The sequence below is a fragment of the Neovison vison genome, chromosome 11 (genome assembly GCF_020171115.1).
Source record: "Neovison vison isolate M4711 chromosome 11, ASM_NN_V1, whole genome shotgun sequence".
Lineage (NCBI taxonomy): Eukaryota > Metazoa > Chordata > Mammalia > Carnivora > Mustelidae > Neogale > Neogale vison.
The window spans coordinates 175,900,336-175,916,807 of NC_058101.1; the positions used below are offsets into that span (position 1 = coordinate 175,900,336).

At 37.9% G+C, this 16,472-nt stretch overlaps 1 protein-coding gene across 1 annotated transcript in view; it reads left to right on the forward strand.

The window, feature by feature from the left end:
* Positions 1-1,574: 1,574 nt before the first annotated feature.
* LOC122890375 (A disintegrin and metallopeptidase domain 3-like) overlaps positions 1,575-16,472 on the forward strand; it is a 120,380-nt gene continuing 105,482 nt past the window's right edge. Inside the window, exons 1-4 of the mRNA XM_044225999.1 lie at positions 1,575-1,632; positions 2,167-2,249; positions 9,254-9,309; positions 15,345-15,423. Of these exons, the coding sequence (XP_044081934.1) occupies positions 1,575-1,632; positions 2,167-2,249; positions 9,254-9,309; positions 15,345-15,423 (276 nt within the window). The remainder of the gene's footprint in view (positions 1,633-2,166; positions 2,250-9,253; positions 9,310-15,344; positions 15,424-16,472) is intronic.

The window sequence follows — 16,472 nt, forward strand, 5'->3', positions numbered from 1 at the left end:
AGATGATTAGGCTATAAACACTTTAGTGAAATGTGCAGAATTGCTATTTTGAAGTTGAATTTCTTCTGTTGTCATTGTTACTTGTAAGGATATTTTCTTGATAGACACCAAAGTTAGATTTTGGAAAAGCATAAAGAAAGAATATGTATTTGAAGTTTTAAAAAGATTTTATTTACTTATTTGAGAGAGAGAGAGAGAGAGAGAGAGAGCCAGAGAGAAAGAGAGAGATCACAAGTGATGGAACAGAGGGAGAGGCAGAAGCAGACTCCCCGCTGAGCAGGGACACCCCCCAACCTCAGTGTGGGACTGGATCCCAGGATGCTGAGAGCATGACCTGAACCAAAGGCAGACATTTAACTGACTGAGCCACTCAGCACCCCAAGAATATATATTTTTAAAAGGCTAGCTTTCTCCATTTACTTTTGTTTTCTTTTACAGACAGAAAAATCAATCATTTGGTTTTGTGGATAAATATTATACGTAAAGAATGCAAGCAAAAGCGTTCCACAGAAGGACAGCTCAAGAATTGTCTGGCAGGGACCCTTGGTGACTCAGCCAGTTGAACATCAGACTCTTGGCTTCCCTGATCTCAGGCTCCCGGAATGGAGTCCTACTCAAGCGCCACACTCAACCTGGAGTCTTCTTTCTGTCTCTGTCCCCCAATGCTCCTCCCTAGGCTTTTTCTCTCTGAAATAAATAGATAAAGTCTCTAAAGAAAAAAAAATTGTCTGGGGAGAAAAGTCTTTGTAAAACGGAAATTATGCAAGTCATCAACTTACATAGTAAGCCAAAAAATGAATGTTCTTTCCAAATTATTCCCTTTGCAAGTGTGAATATCATATTGATGGAAAAAAAGTTTACATTTAACCTTTCACCAGCCACAGATTTTCCTAGGAAGCCAAGTTATATACAATGGAATAAATAAATAATGGGAAAATAAAGTTGTTCTTCCAGGATCATTTCACAATTGTGATTTGTGTTTTGGATTTTTTTTTTTTTAATTTTCGGCCTGGTATTTAAATTGCAGTTTCATTAAAACACATACATACATCCATTACATATTCAGCTTTATATTTAGTTTTCTTAACCAAAGAATTTTCTAAGAAACAAAGTTATTGACCACAGAACTGGTTCAGTACTATACGGTGAATTGCCATTTTCAGTTTTCCTTCCCCACAGTAATTTGGCTATGGCATCAGAAAACCATGACGTGGACTATTAACATTGCCAAGCACTTCACCAGCAAATGGCCCATCTGCAGAAGAGAAAATGCACTTTGTGATCCGAACATCATCCCTGAATGCGTTTCCAGTGTCTGCGTTTTGGAAAATAAAAGCCCAAGCCCGTGAAGGCAGCGGCACCTAGTGGCGAGAGCCTCTCCGCGCGCCTCCCTCTCCAGCGCAACTGCGGCTGCGAGGGCTACTCAGCCCAAGAGGGCGGGGTGGGCATAGCAGCTGCTCCGCGGGAAACCGTGCGGACCCCAGCCCCACCCGCCGCGAGCGCAGGGCCCCGCGAGAGCGGCCACCGTTAAGCAGCCAACAGCCATCACCGCGCCAAGACCAGCAGGCCCCGCAATGCTGTCTCTCCTGCTGATCCTCTCAGGCCTGGGCCGGCTGACCTCCGCGGGCCCTCGTGAGTGAAGGACCCTGCCCCATCGAGGGCCACCTGTCGCAGAGCCTCTCTCTGGGCGTGGCGGGCCCCAGAACCTTGCTCCAGAACCCCGGGTCCGGCTGGGGAGAGCCCGGTGTCTTGTCACAGCCCGCTTAGAGTCAGCATCCTCCTGGCCTGCTGCCTGGAGGGCTTGGAGCAGGACTGGGACAGTCGCCCCTCACTTGCCTGACCCTGAACTTGGAGGAGTGGGCTCCCATCTCCTGGGAGGTGGGGCCTTAAGAGCAGCACTTCTTCACCTGCTGGGGCTGAGGTCAAGTCCCAAAGTCGCTGGATGGTGGCAGGGTCCTGCCCCAAAGTGTATGGGTGGTGGCAGTAGCCTCTTCGTATCATGTACAAGGTCTGATTTTGTGGCGGTTGAGTGAGTGCGTGCGTGCGTGTGTGTCTGTGTGTGTGTTGGTGCTTGGAAGTTCAAGGAGTGACGGGATGTGACGGGACACGGGAAGAAGGATGCTGCCAGGCACTAGGCAACGCTCACACGTGTTTTCCTTACTGCAGATCTTGAAACATCGCTTCTGCAAATTACAGTGCCACGGAAGATTGAGACAAATACCAGTGATGGTGAAGTTCCGGAAACGCAGGTAATTAAGAAGTCACTTTTTTTTTATATAAATGTTTTACTTTTACCAGACTAAAATGTATTTATTACTTATAAAACTTATTTTTACTGACCCACAATTCATACATATATCTCTTAAAAATTTTGTGCTCTAATTACTGTGTTAGAGTCCTTTCGTCTGAATGAAAGTGATGACTTTTTCATTCATTAAGTAACAGATGAACATTATGAAATTACTTTAAAACACAGACTCAGGAAAAAAAATGTTCCAAATCCCTATCACACAAAATGATATATATAGTCACTGGACTATTTGTTTGGAAAATAGGGACATTTAAATATTCCTTGTAAGTGAGGTCACAATAAAATGTATCTTGTAACATGATTTTAAAATGATAATATATAAACTCTTTCATGCCCATATTTGAGTGTATATATATATATATATATATATAATATAAAGATTTGTTAAAAGGAAAGCACTGATATTTTTAATCTGATTAAATAAAACATACATTGTCAAATCTAGATAGCACAGAATGTTTTTTTAATGGTGAAGCTCTTTTCTTATCAGAGTGATTTTTATGAAAGATTCATTAAGTATAATTTCTGTGATGTTTCTATGATGCAGATAATTTGTGCCCATTAATTATATTTATTTATACCTCACATTTTTATTTAAATTCCAGTTAACATATAGCACAATATTAGTTTCAGGTGTTCAATGTAGTGAGTTAACCCTTCCATGCAGCACCTGGTGCTCTTTACAAAAGTGCCCTCCTTAATCCCCATCACCTATTTAACCCTACTGATAACCATCAGTGCTCTACAATTGAGAGTCTGTTTCTTCCTTTGCCTCTCTTTTTTTAATCCCTTTGGTTTTTTTGTTTCTTAAATTCCACATACAAGTGAAATCATGTGGTATTTGTGTTTCTCTGATTGACTTATTTGCTTAGCTTAATAATCTCTAGCTCCATCCATGTCCTTGAAAATGCCAAGATGTCATTCTTTTTACAGCTGAGTAACATTCTGTGTGTGTGTGTGTGTGTGTGTGTGTGTGTGTATACATACATATAATGGAATATTACTCAGCCATGTATTTTTTAAATTTATTCTTTAATTTCCTGGTTGGTCCATTCATTGCTTAGTAGCATGTTCTTTAGCCTCCAGGTATTTGTGATGTTTCCAGATTTTTTTCTGGTGATTGACTTAAAATTTCATAGTGTTGTGCTTAGAAAAGGTGCATGATGTGATTTCAATCTTTTTGTATTTGTTGTGACCTGACTTGTGACCTAGTGTGTGATCTATTCTGGAGAATGTTCCGGGGGCACTTGAAAAAAATGTGTATTCTGTTGTTTTAGGATGAAATGTTCTGAATTTATCTGTTCAGTCCATCTTGTCAGTATGTCTTTCAAAGCCGTTGTTTCCTTGTTGATTTTCTGTTTAGTTGATCTGTCCATTGGTGTGAGTGTGATGTTAAAGTTTTCCACTATTATTGCATTATTATTAGTTCCTTTATGTTTGTTATTTTATATATTTTTGTGTTTCCATCTGAAGTACAGAAATATCTACGATTGTAATATCTCCCGTCAGATTGTATCCTTTATGATGATATGGTGCCTTTCTTTGTCTCTTGTTACAGTCTTTGTTTTCAAGTCTAGTTATCTGATATATGTGTAGCTATCCTGGTTTTCTTTTGACATCTATTTGAGTGACAAAAATTTCTTCATCCGCTTTTCTTCTGCAGGTCTCTTAAAGGCTAAAAATGAGTCTCTTGAAGGTTCTATATAGATGGTCTTGTTTTATTATCTATTCTGATATCAATTTTACACAATATTTTGTCTCTTTACATTCAAAGTAATTATTGATAGATGTGTATTTATTGCCATTTCATTATTTTGTGGTGTTTCTGGTGATTTCTCTGATCCTTTCTTGTCTTTGTCACTTTTGGTCTCTCCTTTGCACTCAAAGAGTTCCTTTTACTATTTCTGGCAGGCCTGGTTTAGTGATCACAAATTCTGGGATAGTCTTTATCTCTGCTTCTATTCTAAATGTAACCTTACTGGATAGAGTATTCTTGGCTATAGACTATTCTCATTTGGAACTTTGAATAAATCATGCCACTTTCTTCTGGCTTGGCAAGTTTCTGTTAAGAAATTTCCTAGCTAGACTTAGGGGCCTTCCCTTGTAAGTTAAGGACTTTTTTTTGTCTGACTGCTTTTAATACTTTTTCTTTATCACTATATTTTGCAAATTTAATTACAATATATCTTGGTGTTGGCCTGCTTTTGTTGACTTTAATGGAAGTTCTCTGTGCCTCCTGGATCTGGATGTCTGTTTCCTTCCCCAGATTCGGGATGTCTTAAGTTATTATTTCTTCAAATAAATATTTTGCCTCCTTTTCTCTGTCTTCTTCTGATACTTCTAGATAGCACAGAGAATTGTTAAGAACATGAATGCCCATCTCAATTTCTAAAGATAGTAAATTTGAACAGAGTTATTTTTTAGATACATGCACACTCCTATTTTTAATTTTTGTGATTATTTGTAGGTTTGGTAGAAGTCTGTAATCTTGACATATATATTTTTATCCAAATACATTTCTTTCGACTCAGGTAGAAATACAATATCTGCTTATAGATTACACTTATAATCACGAAGTGATTTAAATTAGTAATTAAATAAATTGCCAGAAAATCCTATTAGTCAAAGTTTTTATTACTTATTTAAGTTTTTTTTTAATTTACTTTTATATATTTTAAAAGAGAGAGAAAGGGGGGGAGGGAAAAAGACAGCAAGCACAGGGAGCGGCAGAGAGAGGAGAGATAATTTAAGCAGGTTCCACACTCAGCCTGGAGCCTGACATGGAGGTCAATCCCAGAACCCAGAGATCATGACCTGAGCCAAAATCAAGAGTTCAACTCTTAACTGACTAAGCCACCCAGGTGACCTGGTTTTAAATTTTTAGACAAAATTCAAGGAAGGATGATGTGTCCTTTTCAGAGACTGGAACACAGAATAGAACATGTTAACTAATCCTTCCAATCATTTAGAAATTTTTAAAAATATTAATGTACCTTTGACATGGAACAAATAAGGTATGAGAAAAGGAAATTATAGGTTCTTTCACTTAATTAAATATTTAAAAAGTGAAAGTAGCAAATAATTGTAGAACATTATGACCAAGTAGATTTTCTTCTGTGTTGAAGGGTGTCTTAGTATTAGAAAAATAAGCTGGTGGGGCGCCTGGGTGGCTCAGTGGATTAAGCCTCTCCCTTCGGTTCAGGTCATGATCCCAGGGTCCTGGGATTGAGCCCTGCATCAGGCTCTCTGCTCAGCAGGGAGCCTGCTTCCCTTCCTCTCTCTCTGTCTGCCTCTCTGCCTACTTGTGATCTCTGTCAAATAAATAAATAAAATCTTTAAAAAAAAAAAGAAAAAGAAAAATAAGCTGGTGCAACTATAATATCAGATAAAGTTAAAGAAGCACTTCAAGAGAAGAAAGGTACCTTAATGACAATGCGATCAATCTATCCTGAAGATACCACCATACTAAATCTGTTTGTTTGTACCTGAAAGCAGAGCTCTAAAATATGTAAGGCCAAAAATTACAGATTAAAAAATTTAAAATTAAAAAATTATCACAATAATTTGGGGAGATATCAACTACCTTTTTAATATCTGTAAGCTTACAGAAGACTGAACATGAGAAAGTTTAAAATGACTTTTGCAGAAAACGATACCCAATGACAAAATTCACATTCTTTGCAAATGTGGAAAATTTACCTACACTGACCATGTGCTATGCCATGAAGAATGTCTTTGTTTTATGTCTTTGGGATGTCTTTTATGTCTTTGGGATGCAGGCTTTGAGAAGATTCCTATGAAGCCTTTTTATTAGGTTATGGTCTTGTGATGAACCCCTGTGGAAGGGGAGGGGAGGAGGAAGAGGGAGGGGTGCCGGAGACTCAATCGAGTCTCAACTAAATGGGAAGCTAGCATGGCCCTTCAATATCTGGAGCTGGGATGAGGGGGTTCTCGTTAAATGTGGGCCATCTCAGAACGTTGTGACTTGGTGTGAGGTGGCCCTTTGTAGCTGAGGCGATTCCTGAAGAAGACTGGGAGATGAAAAGTGTCCTTATAGTTAAGGATACTTTCTTTAATCTGAAAGGGGGACCCCGTTGGATTCTTTCCCTCCTCTTTTTTTTTTTTTATTAAGATTTTATTTATGTGACAGAGAGATCACAAGGAGAAGGAAGGGCAGGCAGAGAGAGAGGAGGAAGCAGGCTCCCCTCTGAGCAGAGAGCCCGATAGTGGGCTCAATCCCAGGACCCTGAGATCATGACCTGAGCCACAGGCAGAGGCTTAACCCATTGAGCCACCCAGGCGCCCCTTCTTTCCCTCTTCTTTTTAGCTTCATTATTCTCCATAATTTTATCTTCTGTACCACTTAATCATTCCTCTGCTTCTTCCATCCTGGTAGTCATCACGTCCACTCAGTTTCAAATCTTGGTTTATTACATTTTTCATTTTGGCCTGACTAGTTTTTAGGTCTTTTATTTCTGTGGTAAAGGACCCCCGGGTGTCTTCTATGCTTTTCTCAAGCCCAGCTAGTACCCTTATGATTGTTCCTTTAAATTTTGGATCAGGTCGATTATTTATATCTGCTTTGATTAGATCCCTGGCTGTGACCTTTTCTAATTTTCTTCTTTGGGGATGAATTCTTCCTTCTTGGCATTTCCTCTAGGTCTCTGTCTTCTCTGTGTGAGGAAAACCTGTCAGGTCTCCTGCATCCTAAAAGTAATGGTTTTATGAAGAAGAGGTCACACACTGTCCAGGGCCTGGTGCTTCAGGAAGTGTCTCTGGGGTATGCTGTGTGCACTCTGCTGCTATTGTTTGGCTGCTCTTTCCCTCAGGTCAGTCTTCTCCTGCAGAGTTTCTCCTTGCTTGAGGTGGATGTTCGGACCTTGGCCAGAGTGAGGCAAGTTTTAACCAGGTGTGCTCTTGTTTGCTTTTTAAACGAGACCTGAGAGCTCAAGTTTTACAGAACTCTATGGTCAGTAGACCTGGTGGGTGCAGGGGTTTGTGCTGGTCTTTTTGGGGAGGGACCTGTTGCTCTGGTTCTCAGGTACACTTGCCTGAGAAAAGCCGTACCTGCAGAGGGCAGGGGTATGGGGCTTGGTGTAAGAATTTTAGGTAGTCAGGGGCGCCTGGGTGGCTCAGTGGGTTAAGCCGCTGCCTTCGGCTCAGGTCATGATCTCAGGGTTCTGGGATCGAGTCCCACATCGGGCTCCCTGCTCAGCAGGGAGCCTGCTTCCTCCTCTCTCTCTCTGCCTGCCTCTCTGCCTATTTGTGATCTCTCTCTCTCTGTCAAATAAATAAATAAATAATATTTAAAAAAAAAATATATATATATATATATATATAAAAGAATTTTAGGTAGTCAGTGTTTCTGGTATGCTGCTTGTGAAGCTAGTTTATGCAGGAGAGAGAAATAACACCAGCGAGCTCCCTCGTCCCCGGAGAGAGGAGTTCACACTTGCTGTTCCCCGGGAAGCCTTCCCAGAAGAGCAAACAGTCTCCCTTCATGTGCTCCAGGCATCCCTCAGATTGTTGCCTTCACACTGTCTGTGTTGGCCTCCTGCCCGACTGACAGCAGAGTGCAACTTGGGCTCTGTCCCAGGCAGGCTGCCTGAATTTTAAAACTCCAAACTTTAGGAACCTGGGCTGGTGTGGACCCGTGCTGGTCCTCTGGGGACAGGGTCTCACTGTTCTGGGACCGGTGCAGGTTCATCCCAGAAGGGCAGTCACAACAAAGCACAGGGGCATAGAATTTGAAGTAAAGTGCAGCAAAGGGACAGTGTCCAGAATGGGTGCCTTCAGCGGGTGACTCTGCATAGATGAGGGGCAAGGGAAGGTAATAGTGCCCATTGGCAAGGGGCAATGCCGCCTCTCCCCAGTACACCCCCAAGAAGTGGGACTGGTCTCTTTCAGTGCAGCCCAGGGATCCTCAGATCGTGCTGTGTTTCCCTGAACTATTTGGCCTCCTTCTCCACAGGAGCACTGCAGCACCCCCAGGGCTCCACACCTACCACACCAGTGACTCGAAAACTCTAGTCTTTGAGCCTCACTGGTTGTAAAACCTGAAAATCAGCCATTCTCATTTTCCCGTTCAGTGGCTTTGGGGAAATGTTTTCCTTGTGCTATCTCCCCTTTGTGCCCCTCTCTCTCCTCTCCTGTCTTGGCTCTCCTTGTGGCCAGGGCTCCCTCCCCTCTGCAGTACCTGCAGCCTAGTTCTCCCCTAAACCATGGCTTCCCACCTTGGACCTTCCACAATGTGGCCCCTTCTCTCTAGTGCAGTCCTTGGATTGATTTCTTGGGTATTCAAAATGATTTGATAGTTATTCATCTGTGTTCAGGGGTCCTCCTACTCTGCCATCTTAGCTCCCCACGACCTGTGCTGTATTCTTTAATTTTCAATTTATTTGGGCTAGAAGGAAAGTACAAAAAAGATACTTCAAGTTTCTTCAAAGATTACTGAGTATATCAAAATGTAACCATTTTAAATTAAAATTTCACTATGAGGGTGGCTCAGTAGGTTAAGCCTCTGCCTTCGGCTCCAGTCATGATCTCAGGATCCTGGGATTGAGCCCAGCATCTGGCATCCCCTTCTCTCTCTCTCTGCCTCTCTGTCTACTTGTGATCTCTCTCTCTCTCTGTCAAATAAATAAATAAAATCTTTAAAGAAAAATAAAATAAAATTTCACTATGATAGTAAAGTCTAATGACTGATGCTTTTAGTTTAGAAATAGATTTAAACTCCTTGATTTTATTTACATTGAATTATGATTAATTCTGTCATATATTACATGATTGAAGAAAGATAGCAACATACATGTACATATAATTTTGAGATGTGTGATACCATCTGTTTACATGATTGAGTACTTAAATTTAAGAAATTATGGCTTTTGAATTAAGAACTTTAGATTTCTATTAATTACTTTCTCTCTGAATACTTTGCTGTAGGTCACTTATGTCATCCAAATTGACAGGAAAACATATACTTTCCATCTTAAAAAACAGTAAGTGGCCAGTTTTCTTTTCATACACTTCTTTTTTGTTTCTTTGATTTTTACAATTACTACCCTACATTGAGCCTAAACAAGAGCTTGGTTCTTGTATTTATTTAACATGTATATCTTTGTGATTTATGACAGATTAAAATTTTGTCTTTATCTTGAGATTTCAAGTCTAATATTGGAGGCAAATTCTAATTTAATGATATGGCTATTAATGTATATTAGATAGATTAAAATTATTCTATGTAACTCCTTGAAATATAACCATAATAACAATAATTGAGGGAATAAATTTATTTGTACATGTTTAATTTTGTTCATTTTCATGTTATTTTACATACATATGTGACTTTTAGCATTTTACTTGATATTGGACCATTTTTTTTCTCATCTTGGTATAAAATATAATTTAATCTCTTAAATCTGCTCTTTACTTTTGCTCTTTGTGGAAACCAGCAATAATCTTGTATCTATATTTCCACCATTTTCTAAATTTCATCTTTCCCTTAGATAAAACATATAGAAACTGATCAAAAATGTTTGTTTTTACACAATTGGAAATACTGTTTTGCCACTGAGAGGTCTTATTTAATAATGGTGTTTCTTTCTTGCCCTGTGTATATATTTTAAATCATTTTAATAGATAATTAGTAGATTTAATAGATAATAATAATTTAATAGATAACACATAGTATGTAGTATTTTAAGATATGAGTTTAGTTCCAAGAGTTATCACTATAGAGTCCCGCAATAAACATCTTGTTTGTTTGTTCTTATGTGATATTTTGTTCTTTGGGTTCAATATCAAGAAATGGGTTTCTGAATTAAGAATTATGAATAACAGTAATAATAGTAATAGTAATAATAACAATAAAAATAAAAACAAAAGTAACTGACATTTATATACCGATTGCCAGGCATATTTCTTTCTTTCTTTTTTTTTCTCTCTTTAGAGAGAGTGTGTACAAATGAGTAGTAGGGGCAGGGAGGGACAGAGGGAGAGGGAGAGAGAGAATCTTAAGTAGGCTCCATGCCTAGCTTGAAGCCCAACATGGGGCTTGACCTCATAACCCTGAGATCGAGACCAAATCAAGAATTGGTCACTTAACCAACTGAGTCACCCATGCACTCCTTATCAGGCATATTTCTAAACAATTTGCATGTAGTAACTGATTTAATTTCACAGCAACATTCTTAGAGCCTCTTCTGTTATCAACATGCCCACAAGAGCAATACATTTGTTGTAATTGATGACCCTTCATTGACACATCATTATCACCCAAAGTGCATAATTTATATTAGTCTCAAATTTTTATATTAACTTTTTTCCTTTTTATTAAAAATAAAAAAGGAACATTCTGAAAATCATAAACTATTAGGTTTTCACCATGAGTGACACACATGTAAGCATTTTGTTTATATATTTTTCTAAATGTATACATTATAGGTGATAGTGAAATCTATTATTCCCCTGCCCAGACATATTCAGTTCTTTCACTCCCCAGTGCTAATCACAATTATGATACTGACACATACTCTTCTGTCATATTTTCCCTTCATTCATCTGTATGCCTAGAGATTAATAAGAATATGTTTTCAGTATTGCCTTAAATAGACTTAAATGGCATAATACTCCTCTATATAATTTGTTTATCTTAGTATGGTGGACTACTAAAGTGACCCAATTCTTTATTTCTCCCTGTATCTTCACTCTTTGCCATATAATTTGAGTTCCTGTCATCAAGAGGTGGAAAATTTACATCTTCCCCAGCCTCCCCACTCCCTGCTCTTGGATCTGAGTTTATCTATACAAGGACAACTTCATGGGTATATGGGTTCCTCAGAGTCCCATGGTTAGAAATGCCCTGTATGTTGCTGCCATGAGAGTCTTAGTACTTCTGGGAAAAACAAACATGTAAACAAACGAACAAACCCCAAAAACCTCATATTTTCATTTCATCACAGGCCCCGCAAATCATGTAGCCCATTATTCTATGGGTATGTCACTTACTTTGGCCAAAAAGATGTTAGCTGACTTGATTCAAACACAGGTTTGAAAAAGCTCTCCTTCTTTCTTGGTCTCCATCTTGTTTCTCTGCCATCCCCCTGAGTATATGCTTGGGCCATCTTCCTGGAAGATAGAGACAGGTGAAGCACAGCCAAGGTACCCTAATTATCCCTAGATCAGCCTAACATTCAGCTGAATGAATAAATCCAGAATCCCAATGAATGAATGAATCACTCAACATTCAACTGAATGAATGAATGAATCCCAGACCATTGAGCAAGACAGGCCACCATTAGCAGAACAATTATTACTACTCACTCATGACCCAGAAAGGTGAGCAGTAGATATTCATTATGTTATTGTATGTGGTTCTGGCTTTGGGGTTGTGCTTTTTGTACAACACTTTGTATGTTTTGTATATTTTGAGATTCATTCATATTGATGTGTACAAAATAAGTTCATATATCTTAAATATATATGTAACTATCAAGTATATCTCATTTATTATTTATTCACCCATACTTATGACAGGAAAATGTGTATTGTGGGTATCCTGAGCATCAGTGAAATTGATGGGTTATAAATGATGCAATTCTCAGGATGCTATATTCTACCCATTTTTACTTGAGTGTTTATACCAGTTTTCATTCACACCAGTCATTCAAAAACATTGCTTTTCTCTATATTCTCAATAAAACTAGTATCTTCAGTTGTTTATTTTCACTAACAGATTAGAAATGGTATTGTATTGTGTTTTTTAAAAATTTTTAAAATTAACATATAATGTATTATTTATTTCAGGGGTACAGATCTGTGATTCATCAGTCTACACCATTCACAGCACTCACCATAGCACATACCCTCCCCAATATCCATCACCCAACTACCCCATCCTACCCATTCCCCTCCCCTCCAGCAACCCTCAGTTTGTTTCCTGAGATTAAGAGTCTCTTATGGTTTGTCTCCCTCTCTGGTTTCATTTTCCCCTCCCTACTGTGTTTTAATATGTGCTAATGCTTTATTCCTGTTTATTTTTTAATATCTTATTTATTTAAATGATTAATTAATTAATTTATTTGAGGGGGGCAGACAGGGAGAGCGCACAAGCAGGGGACATAGCAAAGGGAGAAGGAGAAGCAGGCTCCCTGCTCAGCAGGGAGCTGATGTGGGTCTCAATCCCAGGACCCTGGGATCATGACCTGAGCAGAAGGTAGCCACTTAACCAGCTGACCCACCCAGGTACCCCTTTATTCTATGTTAAATAATGTTTTCAATATGTTTTAATTGTTTAAGAGTAATCTTTTCAAATGTTCACTGACTATTCTAACTGAATTTCTTCCTCTCTGGTTTTTTTTTTTTTTTTTTTCCTTTGGGTTTTTAGTTTTAATTATTTTTTTTGAGTAATTTCAATCCACAGCTTTTCTTTCTAAATTTTTCTCCATGATCAGATTGTGGGAATTTTTATTTATCTGCTCTAAATATTGCACATATGCTCCCCAGCCTATTGGTTTCCCCTTCCCCTTGTTTGTGGGATTCATTGCTATAAACATGAAATTTTTATGTATCATTATATTCATTATTTTTATAGGTTTTCAGATTTTTCTCTTGTATCTCTCATATTCTGAACATATGTCATAATATTCCTGTAGTATTAAAAATTTATATTTAAGATATAAATCTGAGGAGTTCAGTATTTTACAACTGTATTGTGTTCTGTATTGTGTTTTCCAACTTTTATCACTATTTCTTTATTTGCAATTTTATGCTGACTCAGATATTGTTTATTTAATATACTTGCACATTGTTTTCTTCAGTTAGAATATGCAGATGGCATGTTTTCTGGATCTGTACCTATTTGCAAATGTCCTTTTTGTTCTCATAATTGAATAACATCTTGGCAGTAGGTAGAATCTGTGAGTCCTATTCCGTTGCTATTAATTTTTATAACATGATATAGTTAATCTTACATCAGTTTTCCAGTATGTATGTGTGGTGTTACATTAATCCTCCCTGACATATGATAAATCCTGAATTTTTCATTTTAGTTTTAAATCTCTACACATTTTTAAAAAAATTTTATGGAAATCTATGGTTTCATTGGGTCTTATGAATCTGCCCTCTATAGCATAGTTTTCCTTTGCTATTTTCAAATCTTTATTTTGGCTGTGTTTTTTACTAGCAAAATAGCAAATGTGTAGCAAAATGTGTTCCCTTTATTGACTAGGACTCTATTTCTATTCTTAGCAAACAAATTCTCTTTGACACATTTATTGAATTATTTCTTTTCATCTGTCATCATTTTAGTTTCAGGGTGTCTTTTTTATTTTTTCTTTCTTGAAATGATCTGCTCTGAAAGATTATTAACTTTTTAAACTTCTCTTGAAATAATGATTATTTTCTTTAACCAATTTCTTCATTCAACTTCATTAGGAACTTGCTTTTAGGTTTTGCCTTCTGCCCTTTTGTTGGTCATTTTCCTTACATTGGATGCTGTTTTTTCCACTGAGTGGTCATATGTATTTCTACTAATTCACTGATTAAGGCAGACTTTTTTGTTGTTTTGTGTAGAAGCAGAAGTATATGTTTGAGTACCCAGGGTGAATGAACTTACAAACTAGAGTTTTATGCTTTTAATTATGCTTGTCAGAAATCTGTTGAATTTCCTTTTCCTGGCAGATGCTTCTGGATTCCCATTTCCACCACCTCCTTTGTTGTTTTTTTTTTTTTTTTACTTTTTTTTTCCAATTTATTTATTTTCAGAAAAACAGTATTCATTATTTTTTCACCACACCCAGTGCTCCATGCAAGCCGTGCCCTCTATAATACCCACCACCTGGTACCCCAACCTCCCACCCCCCCCCCCGCCACTTCAAACCCCTCAGACTGTTTTTCAGAGTCCATAGTCTCTCATGGTTCACCTCCTTACTTACTAAAATGTGGCTCTGCCCTTGGGCCAGAATCCATGTTCCAGGTACTTGCACCTAAAGTAACATAGGCCGTTTGGCATTGCCCTTGAATACATGTGGAATATGAGCTGATAAATATCAGGGTTTTGTTGTTGTTGTCGTTTATTTGTTTGTTTGTTTGTTTGTTTGGGAAGCTCTCTAGTTTTCTTATTTGAATTGAGAAAAGGAAGAGCTGTCAGGAATGAGAGAAGAGGAAGCAGGTCTGGGAAGAGAAGTGGTGGTGAATGGGCACACCCCATGTGTGCTCTATTCTCTGTTTGATTCTGGCTTTGAACTGCCCCTTGGTATTGGAAATCCTTAAGAAAATGTAGTCTCCTGGCAATAAATACTGTGGTCAGATTGTTCCATAACAATCATTATCTTCTCTGTGGAAAGATTACACTTTGGTACCATTTAGATGAGGCTTGTCTATAGAATTCATGCAGCTTATGAAATCTGAGCAAAACACTAGTCTTCTGCTTCTAAACAAAGGCTTTAAGAACTACTGTATGGTTCTATAATTTCTTTTCTCCTTCTGCTACAAGAAAGATAGGTTCCATGGGGGTAGGAGATATGTCTTTTCCCAGGTTCCAGAATGAAGTCGGTGTGGAGCTGAGCCTGCAATAAACTTGTGAAGAACATTCAATGTTGTTTCAAAGCATTGAGAATTTGGGGGTTGTTTTTACCACAGTATAATTTCATTAAAAATAATGGGAAAGGCATATTTTTTTGTTTATCAATTTTTGGCTACTTGTTAGCAAATAGTAACAAATTAGTAAATATTTATGCTATGAGATTTATTGATTATTGAATCTAAAAGAAAATTTTGCCATGGGAATCCGGAAATCCTGGTTTCTAGTATACATAAATCTATGTCATTATGGTGTCCCTACTGCTCTCTGATTATACTGCTTATTATTTTTTCTTATACAAAATGTCTTATCAGAAAGCATGTAAGATAATGGAAAGAGGAGTCCATTTAACTTTTGGATTGTGGAGTTTGTAAAATTGAGAGTAAATTATTTAATATCAGATTTTATTTTTGTTAATATTACAATGAACTATCATTACTTTGGTTGAATTAGGTCATTTTTAGACCCTCATTTCCTGGTGTTTGCATACAACAAATCAGGAACATTGTATCCAGATTCTTCATTTATAAAGGTACGTTTTCCTTTATGCTCTGTAGATTTACGTTTTTTATATCATCAAGGTGTCATTGGCAGGAAGAAAAAGAATGCTTTCTACCCCACAGAATTATTGGGCAGTCAGAAGCCCAAATGTAATGTGGTAACTACTTTTCATATTTGGAACTCAGGAAACTCTTATCCAAAAAGGTCTTTTAATCCATCAGAAGTATTGAGAGAGGTTTGAGAGAGAAAGAAAGTGGGTTACGGAGCTAAGAATAAGAAGCCCCTAAATACAGAGCCATTTTAATTGAGATGTCATAGGACCTAAGCAGTGGAGGAAGTGGTGGAAATCACTTTGTGGAAAGACATTATAGAACGAACGAAGTGCCTTATAGAAAGGAAAGTGAGGATGCAAAAGCATAGTGGGTACAGAATCTGAATAGGTTCACTTATGAAACATAGGAGTTTGCATTGTATCCCAAAATGCAGCTAGGGATCAAGAAACGAGTTTTTAAAAATTTATTTATTTATTTATTTATTTATTTATTTGAGAAAGAGAGATCATGAGCAGAGGGGAAGGGTAGAGGGAGAAGCAGATTCCCTGCTGAGCAGGGAGTCCACTGAAGGATTCGATCCAAGGACCCTGGGATCATGACCTGAGCTGAAGGCTCAGCTAACTTAACTGACGGAGCCATCCAGGTGCCCAGGACTCAAAAAATAATTTTAAGTGTGTGAGAAAGTTAATTTTGATTTGTTGGTATTTATTTCGTATTTTGTGAGAAGAGATTAGAAAGAAGTAAATGCAAGTGAAGCGTCAGAATCTATTGCTATATTGCAATTAAGAGATAATGAAATAAAAAATAAAGTAACTAGTACAACATTGTCTTTGTCAGCATCTGCAAGTAGAAAGCAGAACAAAATGCATGAGACACATGTTTGGAGACATTTGACAATAGTCAGGAAGTTTTTTCCTGAGAGAAAAAAAAGCCCAGAAGGTGAGTCACATTCAACGTGGCCCTTCTGACTGAGGATAAAGTCTTAACCATAGCATAAGGAGTTGGAGCCAAACAGAATGTGAAGAAT